The sequence below is a fragment of the Tupaia chinensis genome, unplaced genomic scaffold, assembly GCF_000334495.1.
Source record: "Tupaia chinensis unplaced genomic scaffold, TupChi_1.0 Scaffold148884_1, whole genome shotgun sequence".
Classification (NCBI taxonomy): Eukaryota; Metazoa; Chordata; class Mammalia; order Scandentia; family Tupaiidae; genus Tupaia; species Tupaia belangeri.
The window spans coordinates 1,989,613-2,010,168 of record NW_006208732.1 but is presented as its reverse complement, the minus strand read 5'-3'; the positions used below and the strand labels follow the sequence as shown (position 1 = coordinate 2,010,168).

At 36.8% G+C, this 20,556-nt stretch overlaps 1 protein-coding gene across 1 annotated transcript in view; it reads left to right on the top strand.

Moving 5' to 3' along the window:
* The window catches only part of LOC102480450 (vomeronasal type-2 receptor 26), a 56,627-nt gene that overhangs the window by 24,795 nt on the left and 11,276 nt on the right, over positions 1-20,556 (top strand). Inside the window, exons 4-8 of the mRNA XM_014585113.1 lie at positions 4,831-5,122; positions 12,433-12,859; positions 13,041-13,237; positions 17,239-17,510; positions 17,845-18,043. Of these exons, the coding sequence (XP_014440599.1) occupies positions 4,831-5,122; positions 12,433-12,859; positions 13,041-13,237; positions 17,239-17,510; positions 17,845-18,043 (1,387 nt within the window). The remainder of the gene's footprint in view (positions 1-4,830; positions 5,123-12,432; positions 12,860-13,040; positions 13,238-17,238; positions 17,511-17,844; positions 18,044-20,556) is intronic.

Below are 20,556 nucleotides of genomic sequence, written 5' to 3'. Positions count from 1 at the left end.
TGTGCCCTAAAAAAAAACCCCCCAAAAAAAAAAAAAAAAAAAAAAAAAAAAAAGAACTACAGAGTATGGGGAACCAGCAGTTAGCGTAATGAGATCTCTTATAATACAGTCTGTCTTCATCTTTGGAAACTCTGTGTGATTCTATATTTGGAATGTAATTGTTTATGTAGTTCCTACTTCAGATTGTAGAGTGATTTTCTCATCTGAGTTGATTGACTATTTTCTCTTACACGTCATTGAGTTCAGTTACAATAAATGCTCTAAATTCTTTTATGTCATCTCAGTGTCTTCCTCTGCTTTATCCAGTTTTTGGAGAGGAATTCTTGTCTTTCTTTAGGGTTGGGCAATATTTCCTGGATTATTTATATTTCTTGAGGCTCTGATGTGACTTTTAGTCATCTAGTGATATACTCACTTCTGTTTTGGAGTAAATTTCTGTAGTCATTTTGATCTGACTTAGCTATGTGCTAGTTTCTATCAAATACAGTGGCAGGATTGTAACCACATAGGAAGTTTTTGTTTACAATTTACAGAAAAGATTTTCTCTCTCCTTTCACTGATGTGAGTGTGGAAGAGAACTCTTCCACAGATCCACAGTTCTCAGATGTTACATTCCTAAATACCTAGACCTAGGGTGTTGCTATGAGACAAGAGATTGACCTAAGAGGAGATAATGTGTGGTCCATGAAATAAAACAGGCCCTAACCCACACACTAGCTTGGCAGAAGATGAGGGGTTGTAGGGAAGATATGCATGATTTCTGTCTGCCCCTAGTTGGGAATTAGCACACAAACGAAAGCTCGACTCACTTTCTTACTCTGGGACTGAAGAATGGGGAGTTGGTCTCAGAGGATGAACATGGTCAGACCCACATATTAACTGTGCAGTGGGCTAGGGGATAGAGCTGCCTGATTTCTCTCTGCTCCTTCTTTCACAGGGCTATAGAAAAGGGAGGTGGAGTCAGGGAGTAAATAAGCCCTGACCTACATGGTTTTTAAAAATTTGCTATGTGTCAATGACAGACTTTGCTGTACTGCAAGCTTCCACCACTGAAAGTTTGTACTGCAGAGCCCTGTAGCTCATCCTTTCCCCCACTTGCATTTGAGCTCTCAGGTGCATTATTTGGGACTTGACAAGACTTTGACTTCTCTGCTCCTTCATGACACCCATTCCAAAGATGGTCCTTGTCCTACTGTGTGGCCCTGTGGGGCTGAAAGCCTGTACTGCAGAGCCCCATCATCACTCCCTCGTCCACTCACCTTGAACTTTCAGGTGCATTATTTAGGACATGAGAAAACATTGCCCTCTCTGGTCCTTCACAACATTCATTCCATCAATGGTCTTTGCTGAGATTTTGTACTACATAGTCCCATAGCTCATCCCTATCCACTCTCCTTTGAACCCTCAAGAGTTCTGGGGAAACTGAGATGCAGAGAGTATGTGGCATATTGTCTGCCAAAAGCTTCTGAGTTCTGAAACTACAGTGTTTCCTAAAGCAGGCGGTGCACAACACATGCAATGCACACCCCTACAATCCCTTCTCTATTCCTCAGTTGAATTTCAGCAGCTCAGTCCCAGACATAACTGTTTGCTAAAGACTGAAAGGACATTGAATTACCCAAGTTCGGTGATAACAGTGTAGGTTGCTGGTGAGCATCAGGGAGGTAGAGCAGCAGAGAGATTGCCAGTTTCTTACTCCTGAAAACCTTCAAAGGCACAGAATTAACTGGAAGAACTTACGAAAAACTTACAAAGCAACAGAAGACTAGAAACCTTCAAGTAGACAAGAAATATGAGCAATGAAGGAACTAGCTCCCCTCCAGTGGAAAACAATCCCTTATCTAGAGACAACACAATAGAACTCATAAAAATGTCAGATAAGCAATTCATAATATTTATAGTGACAAAACAAAAGAAATGCAAGAGAAAAGACAATTAGCTACAGGAGATGAGGAAGTTCATTAACAATTTGAAAGAAGAAATAGACACAATAAAACAGAATCGAATGAAATTATTAGAGAAGACTAACATGGGAAATTAAAAGCTCCCTTAATAGTATTAAAAAGGATTAGGCTTTTTGGCCGGAACCGCCATCTTCCAGTAATTAACCAAAATGACAAACACAAAGGGAGAAAGATGAGAGGAACCCGATATATGTTCTCTAGGACATTTAGAAAACATGGAGTGGTTCCTTTGGTGACATATATACGAATCTACAAGAAAGGTGATATTGTAGACATTAAGGGAATGGGGACTGTTCAAAAAGGAATGCCCCACACATGTTACCATGGCAAAACTGGAAGAGTCTACAATGTTACCCAGCATGCTGTTGGCATTGTTGTGAACAAACAAGTTAAGGGCAAGGTTCTTGCCAAGAGAATCAATGTGCATATTGAGCATATTAAACATTCTAAGAGCAGAGATAGCTTCCTAAAATGTGTGAAGGAAAATGACCAGAAAAAGAAAGAAGCCAAAGAGAAAGGTACCTGGGTTCAACTAAAGCACCAGCCTGTTCCACCCAGAGAAGCACACTTTGTGAGAACCAATGGAAAGGAGCCCGAGCTACTGGAACCTATTCCCTATGAATTCATGGCATGATGGGTGTTAAAAATAAACTAATATGTGGTCTATAAAAAAAAATTAGATCATACAAGAGATTGAATCTCAAATGTAGAAGTAAAACCTCTGATCTAAAATAAATCATAAAAAAAAACCTGACAAAAAAACCCTGGCTTTTGACAGAAAGTGGAAGAATATGGAACATTTACTGCTGAGTGAAGCAAACCAGGCTATGAAGGAGAGACATTGCATGTCCCCACTAATATAAACTGAGTGTCTACACTCTATGACTGAAACTGATTGAGTAAAGGATATAGAAACACAGTAAATTAATTTAAATGCCAGATATAGTGTGTGTGAAAGAGTAGGGTCTGAGGAAGGACATGTAAAAGAAAAATAGGGAGGCAAACCATTAATGTGACAAAGAAAAGTGGTATTATCTGCTGAAGATTTTTAAAATTTTTATCAACTGGACTAGGGAGAAATATTCACATGTTGAAATATCCACTTTGAAAGCTAAATAATGCGATTGAATGTATAAAAGTAAAGGAACTAAAAAATGAAAAAAAAAAAACCTCTGACAAAATAACCAAGGAAAACTAGTACAATATATGAGAAATACTGGATACCATTAAATGCCCAAATATCTGGATAATTGGTATCTCAGAGGGCAAAGACCAATCTATTCCATCAAACACTGGAAGGAAACATTCCAAACCTAGAAAGGAATGGAGAAAGTGGGCAGTCTTTTCTTGTACCAGGTTTTAGTGAAAAAGCTGTCAATTTTTCTTCATTTAGTATACTGTTAGATATAGGTTTTCCATATCTGGCTTTTATTGTGTTTAGAAATGACCCTTTTGTGCCACACACACTATAGCAAAAAAATCTCTAAAAAAAAAAAAAAAAACCCTGAAAATGCACGAAATGAATGTATGTTAGAGGTTAATTCTGCCAAATGGTTGAAAAACTGCTTAGTCCAGTGTTATTAAATATTCTAGAGCATAAAGAAAATAAGGAATGCTTCCATCATGATTTCTGGACTTAGAAACAAAATGACATTTGAAATACACCTCATTGTAAAGGGGTTTATGGAAGTAAATGTAAACATGGTGAATAGAGCTAATATTTGAGTACTGTGATTTGTTTGTCTTTTTTTTTTTTTTTTCAATAGAGCATCTGCAGAGAGGAACATGGCCAGAAAGAGAAGAAAAGGGAAAAATCATGTCCCAAGGGGGATGGCCAATTTAAAATCTCTTCTTCTCCATTCTCTTCTTGTGATGTTTTGTTTGTTTGGTTGGTTGTTTGGTTTTTGGAGAGGTTTTTTTTTTGCTATAGGGCACGTGCGCTCGCCAGACAGACAGAGAGAGACAGAGAGATAGAAAGCGAGAAATCACCCCCCAGGGGGGATGGTCACGCCGCAATCCCTTCTCCTCCATTCTCCTCTCGGGATCTTGGGCACGCACGCACACGCGCCCAGCGTGAGTTTAAGCCACCGGGTCCGGGACGCAAACCATGGTCGACTACGTGGGAGTCCAGCAACATAGCCATTACGCTAACTGCTGGTCCCATCTTCTTGTGATGTTGTTGAAAACACATGTCCAAATGCTTGGTGTGTTTTTCAGGCCTCTGGATTTGGAACTCAAGTCACAGAGTCAGTCTGGTGGGATTCAATGCCTTAACTACCATGCCACCTAGTGACCTGAGTACTGCACATTTAAATATTTTCAAGGGATACTATTTCTAATAATCTTGTCACAGAAAATGTTAAATACTTGAGATGATGCATATGTTAACTTTCTCTGCATTATATTTATAAATCCTTAAACTGCTTTGTACTTTAAAAATATGTATAGCTATAATTTACCTACATAAAATTTTAAAAATGCATAGAAAGTGGTAAATGTGCATACATATTATTAATGTCCCTAGAAAAAATAATTTTGTATTCTCTATACATTAAGAAATCTCTCTTAAAATATACTCTATTCAGGTGGCAGCATCATCATCCAGCTAAATGAGACCTCATCCCACTCACAATGTCCTTTAAATCTCTCTTGTTGTTTGGACACAATTTCTTTAAATGGAGGAGAAAAGCCCCTTAAAGTTTTCCAGAATTTCAGGACCCTCATTTACACCAGTTACATATAACAACACTGGAAAGTATCTGAATGGCAGACAAAGTGTAGCTTTTTGTGCACTTCGACTTGGATGAGTGTTTACTGTGAATCTCATGACTGGACCACCTTTAATAATATTGTTCCCTTTGTTTAGGTTGCTCTGGAGGAACTACCAACATGTATTGGCATTTCTCTTTGCCATTGAGGAAATTAATAAGAATCTCCATTTGCTTCCCAACCTTTCCTTGGGTTATAATCTCTACAATGCACTTCCGGGTCACCTGAGGACCTTAGAGAGTGCCCTGTTTTTGCTCTCTGGAGGTAATCAATCTCTGCCTAACTACAACTGCCAGATACAGAAACGATCTGTAGCTATCATTGCAGGAAATATTCCAACATTTTCAGCCCAAACTGGGACCCTTTTGGAGCTCTACAAAATACCACAGGTAATGAATGGGGTTGTAAGTTTTGCAGAATGATGTTTGGGTCTCTCCTAATGCAATTCTCACATCAAAAGAAAAAACTATAGAAGCTGGGTTTATTTTGAGAATTATAAACAGATCATAAGGAATTCTGTGGGTCATTAGATTATTCATGCTGCATAGTATAGGAAGAAAATGAGTAGTGGAATCTTGAGGCTCTGCCCAGATTCTTGTCCATGGCCAACACCTGCTGCTAGGAACATTACTGAAAATTTAGTGATTTCTTCCTCCTAGTAAATGTACACAGCATAAAAATCTATGCCACTAAGAAGAGGACATTATCGGAGGCAGTCAGAGGACAACAATTAGATATAAAGACCTTGGAATTTGATATTAATTGGGAACAAACATAAAGGAAAATTCCAGCTCTGGAGAACCTCCAAGTTGGCTATGTCTAAGTCCTATCAGCTGCACTTTGTATGCTTCTTGGCCCTTCCTCACATGCATGCAGGTAGATTTCTCAAAAGCACATTCAGTTACTGTCACAAAAACTCTGCACCTCAAAGATTCTTTCCACGGAAATTAAAATAAGCAGCATTCAAAAGACATTATTGGGAACTATAGGTGGCATTAGATTGTAAAAATTATGTTCTGGAAAATTATATATATATATATTTTTTTTAACATATGTGATTTATTTTAGTTCAGTCAAAACTAGCTCATAGTTTGTTTTCATTAATACTCTATAAGTGTTAGCAATTCTGAAAACTTATCACAAGGGAAGGTTTGCCGATTAGAACCTGATTTTGCACAGATCCTCTGGTCAAAAAATTTGTATGTATATTTGTATTTATTATTTACATTTATCACTAAACATCTTTTCAGTACACAACATGGTTTTTGCCAGCAAAATGGGCAAAACAAAGACATGATAATATACATTATCATCAGCAATACATTTTCATTTTTGTGTCAAATATATTGTTTTTTCTCTACTCTCCTCCCTCCCTCCCCCATACTCACTCTGAATACCTGTATCCTTACTATCTCTAGTATCTACAGTTGTTCTCACTTCTATTATTCCTTAAATTCTTTCAGTTTCTACTATTGAGTGGGGACATACAAAGTCTGTCTTTCATAGCCTGACTTACTTCACTTAGCATTAAGTCATCCATATTCACCCACTTTGTATCAAATGTCACAGTGTTATTGTTTTTTATGACTGAGTAGTATTCCATAGAGTATATAAGTTTTTTTTTTTTTTCAATCCACTGGTCTATTTTTTGGACACTTGGGTTGATTCCATGTCCTAATAATTGTAAATAATGGTAATAAACATGTACCAGTGTTTTTCCAACTGAGTGCTCTCCTGTCCTTTGGGTAGATACCCAGGAGTGGAATTGCTGGATCATATGGTAGTTCTATTTAAAGGTCTTTGAGGAACCTCCATATTGTTCTCCACAGTGGCCAGACCGATTTACCTTTTCACCAACCATTTAGGAGTATTCCCCTTTCACCACATCCCCTCCAACATTTACCATTATTTGTTTTTATTAATTTTTGCCATTCTTACTGGAGTTAGGAGGTATCTCATTGTGATTTCGATTTGCATCTCCCTTACAATGAGAAATGTTGAGCATTTTTTTCATATGCCTTTTGGTTGTTCATTATTCAGTTCATTTTCCCATCTTTTATTTGGGTTAATCATTTTCTTCTGGGTAAGCTGCTTGAGTTCCCTATGTATTCTGGTTATCAGTCCCTTATCTGAGGCACAGATAACGAAAATTCTCTCCCATTTCAAAAGACACAGACTGAATAAATGGAAGAACAAAAACAAAAACAAAAAAACTGTACCCTGTATCTGCTATGTACAAGGAGCATACATCAGGGATAAAGACATGCATAGACTAAAAGTGAAGGACTGTAAAAAGATATCTCGTGCAAACAGATACCAAAAAGAGGCTGGAGTCATGAAACTGATTTCATACAAAATAGACTTTAAGACCAAAGTGTAAGAAGAGACAAAGAAGGACAGTGTATAGTTCTAAAAGGGCTAATACATCAAAAACATATAATGCTTATAAATATCTATGCACCCAAATCAGGAAAGCTGAAGTATGAGAAGAAAGGACTTCTAAAGGGGCTATAGACTGAAACACACCAACTGTGGGATCGTAACACCCCATTATCAACTTTGAACAGATCATCTAGACCAAAAATAAAGAGATACAGGATCAAAATGATACCAGAATTCAAATGGACTTGACAGACATCTATAGAAACTTCCAACCAAAACCCAAAATATGTACATTTTTCTCAGGTCTGCATGGAACTTTCAAAAAGAGAACATGTGATAGGGCACAAAACAAGCCTTTATAAATTCAAAGGCATAGAACTTTACCCAGCATCTCCATGAACCATGATTGAATTAAATTTGAAATTTACTTAAGAAAAAAATCATCCAATATACCTGAGTATACAGAAACTAAACAACCTATTCCTGAATGACTTTACAAGTACTGAAGAAACTATGACTAAAATAAAAATATTCATTGAAGCTAATATTAATGAGTACATGACTTTCCATACCTGTGGGACACAGCAAAGGCCACCATAAGAGGAAAGTTTATAGCATTAGTCCATACAAGAAAAAGATGGAATGGTGGGAAACAGACAACCTGATAAAATGCCTCAGGGAATTGGAAAAACAGCAATGACAAAAAAATAACTAGTAAAAAGGCCAGCAGAAAAGAAATAATATAGATTTGAGCAGAAATAAATGAAATAGAGAATAAGTGAACACTACAGAAAGTAAATTAAACCAAAAACTGGTTATTTGAAAAGATAAACAAAATTGAAACACCATTAGCTAAACTAATTATGAAGAAGAAAGAAATGAACCAGATAAATCAAATTCACAGTGAAATAGGAAATTGTACAATATACAGAACAGGAATACAAAACATCATAGCAAATACTATGAGCGACCATATGCCAAAAAACAAGAAAATCTGGTTGAGATGGACAAATTCCTGGACACATATAATCTATCAAGGTTGAAACAGGAAGACATAGAAAACCTGAATAAACCCATTAAAAAAAAATGAGAATGAATCAGTGATAAACAACCACTCAACAAAGGGACCAGCAGTTAGCATATGGCTATGTCGCTGGATTCCCATGTAGTCTATCGTGCTTCAAGTCCCAGACCTGGTGGCTTAAACTCACGGTGGGTGCGTGTAAGTGCATGCCCAAGATCCCGAGAGGAGAACAGAGGAGAAGGGATTGCAGCGTTGCCATTCCCCTGGCGGGGGTGATTTCTCACTTTCTATCTCTCTATCTCTCTCTATCTTTCTGGCGAGTGCACACATCCTATAGCAAAAACCTCTCCAAAATAATAAATAAATAAAATAACCACCCAACAAAGAAAAACCAAGGTCCTGATGGATTTAGTTCTGAATTCTACAAAACTTTTAAAGAACTAAATCTCATCCTACTCAAACTATTTCCAAAGATCAAAAAGGAAGAAATCCTCTCAAATCCATTCTATGAAGCCTCCATTAACCTTATCTCCAAAACAGATAAGGACAGGACAAAAAAGGAATACTACAAGCCAATATCTCTGATAAATATAGATGCAAAAATTCTCAATAAAACACTAGCAAATTGTACCTAATGACACATAAACAAATATTGTAGATCGTGACCAGGTAGGTTTTATTCCAGGGATTCAAGGGAGGTTCATCATACACAAGACAATGAGTGTAATACACAAGTTAACAGAAATAAAGATAAAAACCATATTATCACATCAATCGATACAGATAAATCATTTGATAAAATACAACCTCCCTTCATATTTAAGACTCAGTAAAATCAGAACAGATGGAACATTTCTGAACACAAAAAAAGAAATCTATGGAATACCCATAGGTATCATCACACCAAATGGAGGAAAAGCTAAAAGTTTTTCTATTAAAAACTAATAAAAGACAAGGCTTCCCACTTTCTCCACTCCTTTTCAAAATAGTTCTGGGAGCGCTAGCCAACACAATCAGAAAAGAGAATAAAATAAAAAGCATTCCAGGGAAAGAAGGGATAAAATTCTCTCTGTTTGCAGAAATGATTATATACATGTAAGGCCCAAAGGTGTTCATGAAAAAAACTCCTGGAAGTAATAAATGAATAAAGTAGTATGTCAGGATATAAAATCAACATACAAAAAATGTATACTATGTCTATACACCAACAATGAGCGGACTGAGGTAGAAATGAAGAATGCAATCCCATTTACAATAACTAGAAAAACTATAAGATACCTATTAATAAACCTAACCAAAGAAGCCAAAAACCTCTACAACAAAAATACAGAAACTTGAAAAAAGAAATAGAAAGTGACACAAAAAAGTAGAAGGACATCCCTTGTTCTAGATCAGAAGCATTAATATAACAAAATTTGCAATTCTACACAAACTAATCTACTAATTTAATGCAATCCCAATCAAAATATCACAGACATTTGTCACAGATTGAGAAAAAACAAGCATAGAATTTTTCTGGAATTATTAAAGACCTCATATTGTCAAGGAAATAATTGCACAAAAGAAATGAAGTCGGACCCCAAAATATTTTGTCTGACTCCAAAGCATATCACAAAGCTATAATAATTAAAATACCATGGGACTAGCACAAAAACAGGCATGTGGACCAATGGAACAAAATTGTGACCTCAGAAATAACCCTAAAAAAATACAGGCAACTTATTTTTGAAAAAGGACACCAGTCAATCCAGTGGGCAAAAGAAAACATCTTTAGTAAATTGTGCTGAAAAACTGGGTATTCACCTGCAGAAAGATGAAACTGGACCCCTCTCTCTCACCATTAATGAAAATAAACTCAAAATGTATCAAAGATCTAAATCTAACACCTCAAACTATAAAACTACTGGTGGAATACACAAGAGAAACACTTGGGGACATCAAGGTAGGCAAAGACTTCTTAAATAACACCCCCAAAGCTCATACGATAATCCCCAAATTAGACAAGTGGGATTACATCAAGTTAAGAAACTTCTGCACAGAAAAAAAAAAAAAAAAATTTAGACTGACTCAACAACCTTCAAAATGGGACAATTTAATTGCAAACTATGCCTCAGACAAGGGACTGAGGACAGAATATACAGAGAAGTCAAACAACTTACTCAGAAATAAAAAAAAAAAATCATCAACCCAATTAAAAAATGGGAAAATGAGCTGACCAGACAGTTCTCTAAGGAAGATATACAAACAGCCAAAAGCAGATGAAAAAATGATCAACATTCCTTATGATAAGGGAGATGAAAATCAAAGTCACAATAGATAGCACCTAACTAGTCAGAATGGTTAAGTAATAACATAAACAACAATAAGTGCTGGCAAAGTGGGGATAAAAAAGAGCACTTTTACACTGTTCATGGGAATGTAAATTAGTACAGCTGCTGTGGAAAACAATATAGAGGTTCCTCAAAGACCAACAAATAGAAGATTTGATCCAATATAGAGGTTCCTCAAAGACCAACAAATACAAGATTTGATCCAGCAATTTCATTTCTGGGTATTTACCCAAAGGACAGCAATGTATTCAGTCAAAAATGTACTTGAACATCCATGGTTATTGCATCATTATTCCCATTGCTAAGACATGAAACCAAAGCAGATGTCTATGAATGGACAAAAGGCTTGGAAAAGTGTGGCACATGGAATACACTATGGAATACCACTCAGTCATAAAGAAATACCCTGACGTTTGTTAGTAAGTTTATTAATACAAAGACTTACTTCTTAGCGAAGCAAGTCAGTCTATGAAAGAGAGACATTGTATGTCTCCACTTACACCAAATTCCACGCAATGGCAGAAACTGAAATATTGGGGGATGTAGAAGCATAGAAAATAGTTACAGTTACTGGATACAATGTGGGAAGAAGATCGAAGCTAGGGGAGGGCAAAAGGAAGACAATCAAGGGATACACATCTGGGGGATGCAGAAGTGGAAAACTGCTGATGGTATAGTGTATGGCATTTTTTTTCTTATTATTTAAATGTATTCATTTACATTCATTTACTATACATTATTATAGCATACAAAATGAGATTTTCCATCCAGAATACACTGTATATTGGCTCAATCAAGCACATCAACATACTTGTTATTGTCAATAAATAATTTTCCATTTCTTGCTTCCTGTATATTTTGCTTTTTTCCCATCCTTGATTCCCTCTCACCCTCTGCCATTTTCCACACTCCTCCCACACTGTCTCTGGAATCCATGGTTTCTATCTATGCCTTCCCCTCCACACGCATTTAATTGATCCACTGAAGATATTATTAATCTAAATATTTTCAATAACAAGCACAGCTGATATATACATATCCATGAATACAAGTCTGACTTTAGGCATAAACCTCAGTGAGTAGAATGAACATACTATAAAGTAGCGCCTAGCTAGGGCTATATAGCTTACTGCAGTCATTAAACAGGTATTTTTAATGCAGTTTTTTTAATTTCAAGAAAAAAATTTGTGATTTTTTTTCTGAAACATTTTTTAAGTTAATTAATTTATATTCATACTCTAAGCATTATCACAGCATACAAAATGTGACTTTCTATCCAGAATATACCGCATAGTGGATATTATATATATACATATATATATATATATACCTATTTTTGATCCTCTGCCCTTTAACACCCTCTTCTCACACTATCTCTGGTGTCTACAGTTATGTGCCTTCCTTTTACCCCCCTCATTCTTCTTTTGATTACACAATTTCTTAAATAATCTAACTACTTTCAATAGCAAGTTCATTTGGTAATTTCAAGAAAAGCTGTTTTAACTTTAATAAGTCAAAGAAATGCTAATGAACTTGCTTAAAACTTAAAGCCAGGAAACAGGTTAGGATTCTCTTTAGTAGGTACATGAACCTATTGACAGTTCAAGACAAGACAAAAATCTTTAAAACCAGACAATGAAGCCTAGAAGAAAATCAACAATATTTTAGCCAAAAGTCATAAAATACTATTTCACCAGTTCAGTCTCATGTACTTTATCTTCTGTTGTGGTTCAATCTTCCTGGTTGAATTCTGGGATATAATATTCTGTATGACATCTTTAACTGTACCGGTGTGTAGTATCTTCATGCTAGGAAAATTCTGACAAGCTATGTTGATGTACAGTGATTAAATGTATAAAATTACTTTTTAAAAATAATTAAATTAAAAACTAAATAAAGGAAATAACTCCAACCCCAAATTCCTTTAAGTTCACACTCAGGCTACTTCTTTTTTTTTATTTAGGTCACATATGGTCCTTTTGATCCCATCCTAAGTGATAGAAACAAGTTTCCATCAGTTTATCAGGTGGCTACCAAGGAAAACTCTCTGGCTCATGGAATTACCTGGTTGCTGCTGCATTTTGCTTGGACATGGGTGGGTCTCTTTGTGTCTGATGATATGCAAGGGGAGCAGTTCCTTCAGGATGTGAAGGCAGAGGTAATGAAAAAGAGTATCTGTGTGGCTTTTGTAGAAAGGCTCTTTGCTCCGTCACGTACTGCTATCCGGAATAGTCTGTCTTCTCCACCTAAGATCAGGGTTTCATCTGCAAATGTGTATATAATATATGGTGATATTGAAAGTGTCTTCACACTGATAAGAGAAAAAGATACCTATTTAATTATGGAAAAGGTTTGGATCATGAAAAATCTCCATTCATCAGAGTGGAAAGGTATTTTTTCTATGAAACGTTTCAATCCATACTTATTCCATGGAAGTCTTATTTTCACACCACAAAAGGAAAATCTCTGGCTCTGAACAATTTCTCAAGACAGTCAACCCAGAAGATGTTTACTTTAGGAAATTCTGGTTGAACTTTTCTAATTGTAAATTTACTACATCATTGTGTAGAGGAACTAAAGCAGGCCCACCAAATTCTTCCCTGGAGTTTATGCCACCTGCTATAGACATGATGACTGTGTTTGAGTCCAGCTTTTTTGTCTATCATGCTGTGTATGTGGTGGCCCAAGTCCTTCATGAGATGCTTTTTCAGATCATAGAAATGGGACCTCCAGAAGATGCAGACCAGCCTGTGTTTCTTCCCTGGCAGGTAAACATCCTCCACAACCAGCACGTACATCAGGCATCTGATAACACTGGGAGACATTTTATTAATATACAGTATCATGGGAACCAGCAGTTAGAGTAATGGCTATGTCGCTAGACTCCCATGTAGTTGACCGTGGTTCGCATCCTGGACCCGGTGGCTTAAAACTCACGCCGGGTGCATGTGCGTGCATGCCCAAGATCCCAAAAGGAGAATGGAGGAGAAGGGATTGCGGCATGACCATCCCCTCTGGGGAGTGATTTCTCGCTTTCTGTCTCTCTTTCTCTCTGTCTGGCGAGCGCATGCATCCTATAGCAAAAAAAACCTCTCCAAAAAAAATATATATATACAGTATCATGACTATGCTTTCAACTCTCAAGATAAACAGGCTTAGGGCCAGCAGGTGGCATGGTGGTTGAAGGTGCTGGATTCCCACATGGCTGACTATGGTTTGAGTCCTGGACCTGGCAGCTTGCTTTCTCCCTTTCACTCTCTCTCCTTCTCTCTTTCTCTGTCTCTCTCTCTGGTCAAATTACAAAATAATAAAAATAAATGGAAATAAATAAATAAATATTTAAAGAAAGATAAGCAGGCTTAGACAAAATGAAAAATAATTTTACATTAGGTCTAAATACATGGGTAATTGTTATAGCTACTTAGAGAATTTTGTCACTGGGGACTTAGGTTTAACAATTATCATACCAGGAAAAATATTTCCTAATGTAAAATGAACTACTGGAAAATGTCCAAGAAAATGCCCATGACAAAACATAGATTAAAAATTGGTTTGGTAAAAAATAGAAAAAAATGTTGGTCAATTTTATGCATTTTCTAGGAATGTATTCAATGTTGGTAAATACTGACATAATGAGCATATCTGCCTCTAGCTATTTCATCTTCAGTGACGTAGATGTTGTGGCTCAATTCCTCCATGTATTGTTTACGGTGAGATCTGAAATCAGTTTTTCAAAATATTCTAAAATGACTCATTTAAAGAATTCATTTTAGACTTCACTATACATACCCTATGTGCAAGAAACATGTGTGTGGAGACCATGGTTGGATTTTTAAAATACGAAAACACTTATGAGCATATAAGCTCAGGGTATCCTACTTGGTTTACAGAACACTTATGAGCATATAAGCTCAGGGTATCCTCCTTGGTTTACAGTTAAGTTTGTATTTTAAACTAAACATATCCAAATCCAAAAATTTTGTGTAAAATATCTTTATGCAGAGAGAACAAACACATTAGTCAAATATGTTAGGTAGAACAAGTAAGTGAAATATATATACATGTAAAATTAACATCTTATGTTTAGTTCACCACCTAATTTCTTTTCCCTTTTTTTAGTTTGCATGTGTGCTCCCTGGAGAGATGCAGCAAAGCGATAAAAAGTGAAAAATCACTCCTCTTTTCCATTCTACTCTCAGGATTTTTGATACACATGCACATGCACCTGGTGTGTTTTCCAAACCACAGGATCAAGGACTTGAACTATGTAGTCAGCCATATGAGATTCAACTGCCTTAACCAGGGAGCTAAGGACCTGTGATTCCTCCTCTATTTTCTAACTGTACTATCAATAACATTTTATTTAAACTTTGAGCAAGTGTAAAGTTTATTCTTAAAAGCGCATGTAATTTTGGGCTAGCAGGTAAGGATGGGATTTGAGGAGGCTGGATTTCACATGGCTGACTGCACTTTCAGTATCAGACCTGGACCTGATAGCTCGAATACACACCACATATGTATGTGCATGCCCCAAATCCTGAGAAGACAATGGAGAAGGAATTATGACATGGTCAACCCCTCAGGGTGATTTCTCACTCTGGTAAGCGCACGCATCCTATAGAAAATTTTCAAAAAGAGAGAAGAAGAGGAAGAAGAAAAAAGAGGAAGAGGAAGAGGAAGAAGAAGAAGAGTAAAGCATGTACTTCTGTCAATATGGCGCGCCTAAGATCCCGAGAGGAGAATGGACGAGAAGGGATTGTGGCATTGTCATCCCCTCTGGGAGGGTGATTTCTTGCTTTCTGTCTCTCTGTCTCTGTCTTTCTGGTAAGTGCAAGTGCCCTAAAGCAAAAATCTGACAAACAAAACAAACAATCAAACAAAAAGAAAAAAAGGAGAAATTTATGTATTAAGATGCTGAACAATTGGGGCCAGCAGATGGCATAGTTGTTGAGGTGTTGGACTCACCACATGGCTGTCTGTAGTTCAAGTCCTGGAGTTGGCAGCTTACTTTCTCACTTCCCCTCTCCTTTTTTGTCTCTATCTCTCTCTGGTGAGCACATGTAAAAAACTATAGTAATAAAATTAATTAATTCTTTTTTAAAAAAGATGCTGAACAACAAAACAGAGAGACCACTGAATTGTTTTCTACTTGGGAAAATGTATGTTTATTTAAAATTGAAGCTAATCTTTCTACTATGTCTATAGGACTAAAAACCAGTTTCACAAATTGGATAGCACTCCTCCAAGTCTTACGATAGTCATGTGTGTACAAGACACATGTAAAATATAAATGCAAAGTATATCAGAATCCTTCTGGATAATATGAAAGTGTCTGGATTTGGGATTTCCACGTATAAAGAAGTTAAACCCAAGAAAACATAGAAGTTGAAAGCCGTCTCACCACCCAGGGAGTATGTGGAATACATTCTCAGGTAACGTGAGCTGACTGAACAAAACCCTGGGCAGAAAACAAGGCTATAGATAGATTCAAAACGAATTATAAGTGAATTATAGCAAAGACCACCAAAATATACCCAGAAGGCTAGGCAGTCTGGCTACATGGAAAGTTCTGGGATCTTCCAAAGTTCCATTGGAAATAGTAATTGGAACGAAACAAAAAAGGGTGAATAAAGAATATAGAGGGGAAAATAAACGTAGAGGACAACGTAAACAGAAAATGAAGGAGAATGCCGGCACAGTCCTGTGACAGTGAGCCCCCTATTTCCAGAACGGAAGGGCTGAGTACTCCAAGGTGAAATTTAAGACAATGGAAAAATATTTCAATCTGCATGAGCCCAGGAAACCTTGTAGGGAATAACTGAGGTGTGTTAATTATTAAGGAATAAGCGTAATATGCGATGACTTCGTAAATCAGCCATTTATGTAGGGCAGAGGCACTGAGGGGACATGGAGTGAATGAGAGGAGGCCATTTTTATTAAAATTCCATAGGCATTTAGAGATTTTAAAAAGTATTCATACCTTCCTGCTCCAATATTAATTTGTCTATCTAGCACTCACATTTTGGTCTCTACACACCCATCGATCCTTTGGACAATGGTTGCATTAGAGTCATTAGGGCGCGTCCTTGAACAGTTAACACTTAGTCCCTAGGAGTGAGTGGGGAAGACAGGGCTGTGTTTATTTGCCTATTTGTTCTTTATTTAAGATCAAGAAAATTTTTACCTGTTTGCTTTTTCTTTTAATCATTTCATCTTGGAGTTCCCCTGTTGAATTCTTATACTTAATTCTTAGCATACTTTCAATGATTAAAATGTATATTATATTTCAGTCAGAACTGTTAACCCATCTATGATGAACAAAGAAAACAGCTGTGCTGGGGGTGGATGATACACAGGTGCACTAGGCAGAATTTGTATTCAAGGGCTTTGCAGTTCTGACAGGAGACTAAATGTTCACTAATAACAATAGTCCACTGCAGAATGTGGCCTGTGTTATAAATTGGAGGGGAAGAGGATGGGAGATTCAACACTAATAGAAGGAAGAGCAGAGGAAAATAGAGGGGATACACATCTGGGGGATGAAAAAATGGAAAATTGTTCATGATATAGTGTATGACATCTTTAACTGGACTGGTGTGTAGTGTCTTCAGGCAAGGAAAATTCTTTTTACAAGCTATCTTTATGTACAGTGATTAAATGTATAAATATAATTTTTAAAAATAATGAAACTAAAAAATAAATAAAGAGATCAACTCCAAGCCCGAATTTCACTAAGTTCACAATCAGGCTACTTCTTTTTTCTATTCAGGTCACATATGGCCTTTTTGATCCCATACTAAGTGATAAAAACAAATTTTCATCAGTTAATCAGGAGGCTACCAAGGAAAACTCTCTGGCTCATGGAATTATCTGGTTGTTGCTGCGTTTTGCCTGGACATGGGTGGGTCTCTTTGTATCTGAAGATATGCAAGGGGATGAGTTCCTTCAGGATCTGAAGGAAGAGATAATGAAAACGAATATCTGTGTGGATTTTGTAGAAAGGCTCTTTACCCCATCAGGTGTTGCTTTTGGGAATCGTCTGTATTCTCGGAATAAAATAAGGATTTCATTTGCAAATGCGTATATTATATATGGTGATTTCACAAGTGTTTATACACTGATAATAATAAAAAATAGCTATTTAATTTTGGAAAAGGTGTGGATCATGAAAAATCTTCACTCATGAGTGGAATGATATCTTTTCTTTTATACATTTTCCACCATGCTTACTCTATGGAAGCCTCTTATTTTCACACCACAAAAGGAAAATCTCTGGCTCTGAACAATTTCTCAAGACAGTCAACCCAGAAGATGTTTACTTTAGGAAATTCTGGTTGAACTTTTCTAATTGTAAATTTACTACATCATTGTGTAGAGGAACTAAAGCAGGCCCACCAAATTCTTCCCTGGAGTTTATGCCACCTGCTATAGACATGATGACTGTGTTTGAGTCCAGCTTTTTTGTCTATCATGCTGTGTATGTGGTGGCCCAAGTCCTTCATGAGATGCTTTTTCAGATCATAGAAATGGGACCTCCAGAAGATGCAGACCAGCCTGTGTTTCTTCCCTGGCAGGTAAACATCCTCCACAACCAGCACGTACATCAGGCATCTGATAACACTGGGAGACATTTTATTAATATACAGTATCATGGGAACCAGCAGTTAGAGTAATGGCTATGTCGCTAGACTCCCATGTAGTTGACCGTGGTTCGCATCCTGGACCCGGTGGCTTAAAACTCACGCCGGGTGCATGTGCGTGCATGCCCAAGATCCCAAAAGGAGAATGGAGGAGAAGGGATTGCGGCATGACCATCCCCTCTGGGGAGTGATTTCTCGCTTTCTGTCTCTCTTTCTCTCTGTCTGGCGAGCGCATGCATCCTATAGCAAAAAAAACCTCTCCAAAAAAAATATATATATACAGTATCATGACTATGCTTTCAACTCTCAAGATAAACAGGCTTAGGGCCAGCAGGTGGCATGGTGGTTGAAGGTGCTGGATTCCCACATGGCTGACTATGGTTTGAGTCCTGGACCTGGCAGCTTGCTTTCTCCCTTTCACTCTCTCTCCTTCTCTCTTTCTCTGTCTCTCTCTCTGGTCAAATTACAAAATAATAAAAATAAATGGAAATAAATAAATAAATATTTAAAGAAAGATAAGCAGGCTTAGACAAAATGAAAAATAATTTTACATTAGGTCTAAATACATGGGTAATTGTTATAGCTACTTAGAGAATTTTGTCACTGGGGACTTAGGTTTAAAAATTATCATACCAGGAAAAATATTTCCTAATGTAAAATGAACTACTGGAAAATGTCCAAGAAAATGCCCATGACAAAACATAGATTAAAAATTGGTTTGGTAAAAAATAGAAAAAAATGTTGGTCAATTTTATGCATTTTCTAGGAATGTATTCAATGTTGGTAAATACTGACATAATGAGCATATCTGCCTCTAGCTATTTCATCTTCAGTGACGTAGATGTTGTGGCTCAATTCCTCCATGTATTGTTTACGGTGAGATCTGAAATCAGTTTTTCAAAATATTCTAAAATGACTCATTTAAAGAATTCATTTTAGACTTCACTATACATACCCTATGTGCAAGAAACATGTGTGTGGAGACCATGGTTGGATTTTTAAAATACGAAAACACTTATGAGCATATAAGCTCAGGGTATCCTACTTGGTTTACAGATAAGTTTGTATTTTAAACTAAACATATCCAAATCCAAAAATTTTGTGTAAAATATCTTTATGCAGAGAGAACAAACACATTAGTCAAATATGTTAGGTAGAACAAGTAAGTGAAATATATATACATGTAAAATTAACATCTTATGTTTAGTTCACCACCTAATTTCTTTTCCCTTTTTTTAGTTTGCATGTGTGCTCCCTGGAGAGATGCAGCAAAGCGATAAAAAGTGAAAAATCACTCCTCTTTTCCATTCTACTCTCAGGATTTTTGATACACATGCACATGCACCTGGTGTGTTTTCCAAACCACAGGATCAAGGACTTGAACTATGTAGTCAGCCATATGAGATTCAACTGCCTTAACCAGGGAGCTAAGGACCTGTGATTCCTCCTCTATTTTCTAACTGTACTATCAATAACATTTTATTTAAACTTTGAGCAAGTGTAAAGTTTATTCTTAAAAGCGCATGTAATTTTGGGCTAGCAGGTAAGGATGGGATTTGAGGAGGCTGGATTTCACATGGCTGACTGCACTTTCAGTATCAGACCTGGACCTGATAGCTCGAATACACACCACATATGTATGTGCATGCCCCAAATCCTGAGAAGACAATGGAGAAGGAATTATGACATGGTCAACCCCTCAGGGTGATTTCTCACTCTGGTAAGCGCACGCATCCTATAGAAAATTTTCAAAAAGAGATCCTGAGAAGACGAAGAAAAAAGAGGAAGAGGAAGAGGAAGAAGAAGAAGAGTAAAGCATGTACTTCTGTCAATATGGAAACACGGATGTGATTACAGATTACTTAAATTATTTTCATTCCAAAAAATTAAACACTTAGGGACCAGCAGTTAGTGTAATGGCTATGTCGCTGGACTCCTATGTAATCGACAATGGTTCAAGTCCCAGACCCGGTGGCTTAAACTCACACTGTGCACGTGTGCTTGCATGCCCAAGATCCTGACGGGTGCGTGGAAGAGAAGGGACTGCGGCGTGGCCACCACCCAGGGTGATTTCTTGCTTTCTGTCTCTCTTTCTCTCTCTGTCTTTCTTGTGAGCACATGCACCCTACAGCAAAAACCTCTCCAAAAAAGAAAATAAAATTAAACACTTAAATAAAAGTCATATAAGCAAGAAATGTTAATTTCTGTGTTAAGGAGTTTATCATCTAAAAAAAAAAAGCACTTTGAATTTTAAAGTGTAAAATTTATATTTTGTCATAAATTGTTCCTCATAATGTCACACAAAATTTAAAAAAAAAAGAATAGTGCTAGTTACATGAAATCATGATTAAAGCAGCCAGTTTCTATATGACCAACTAACTGCACAGTTCAAGTCCTGAATCCAGTGGCTTGAGAAAAATGCTAGGCTTGCTTGTACCCATGCGGGC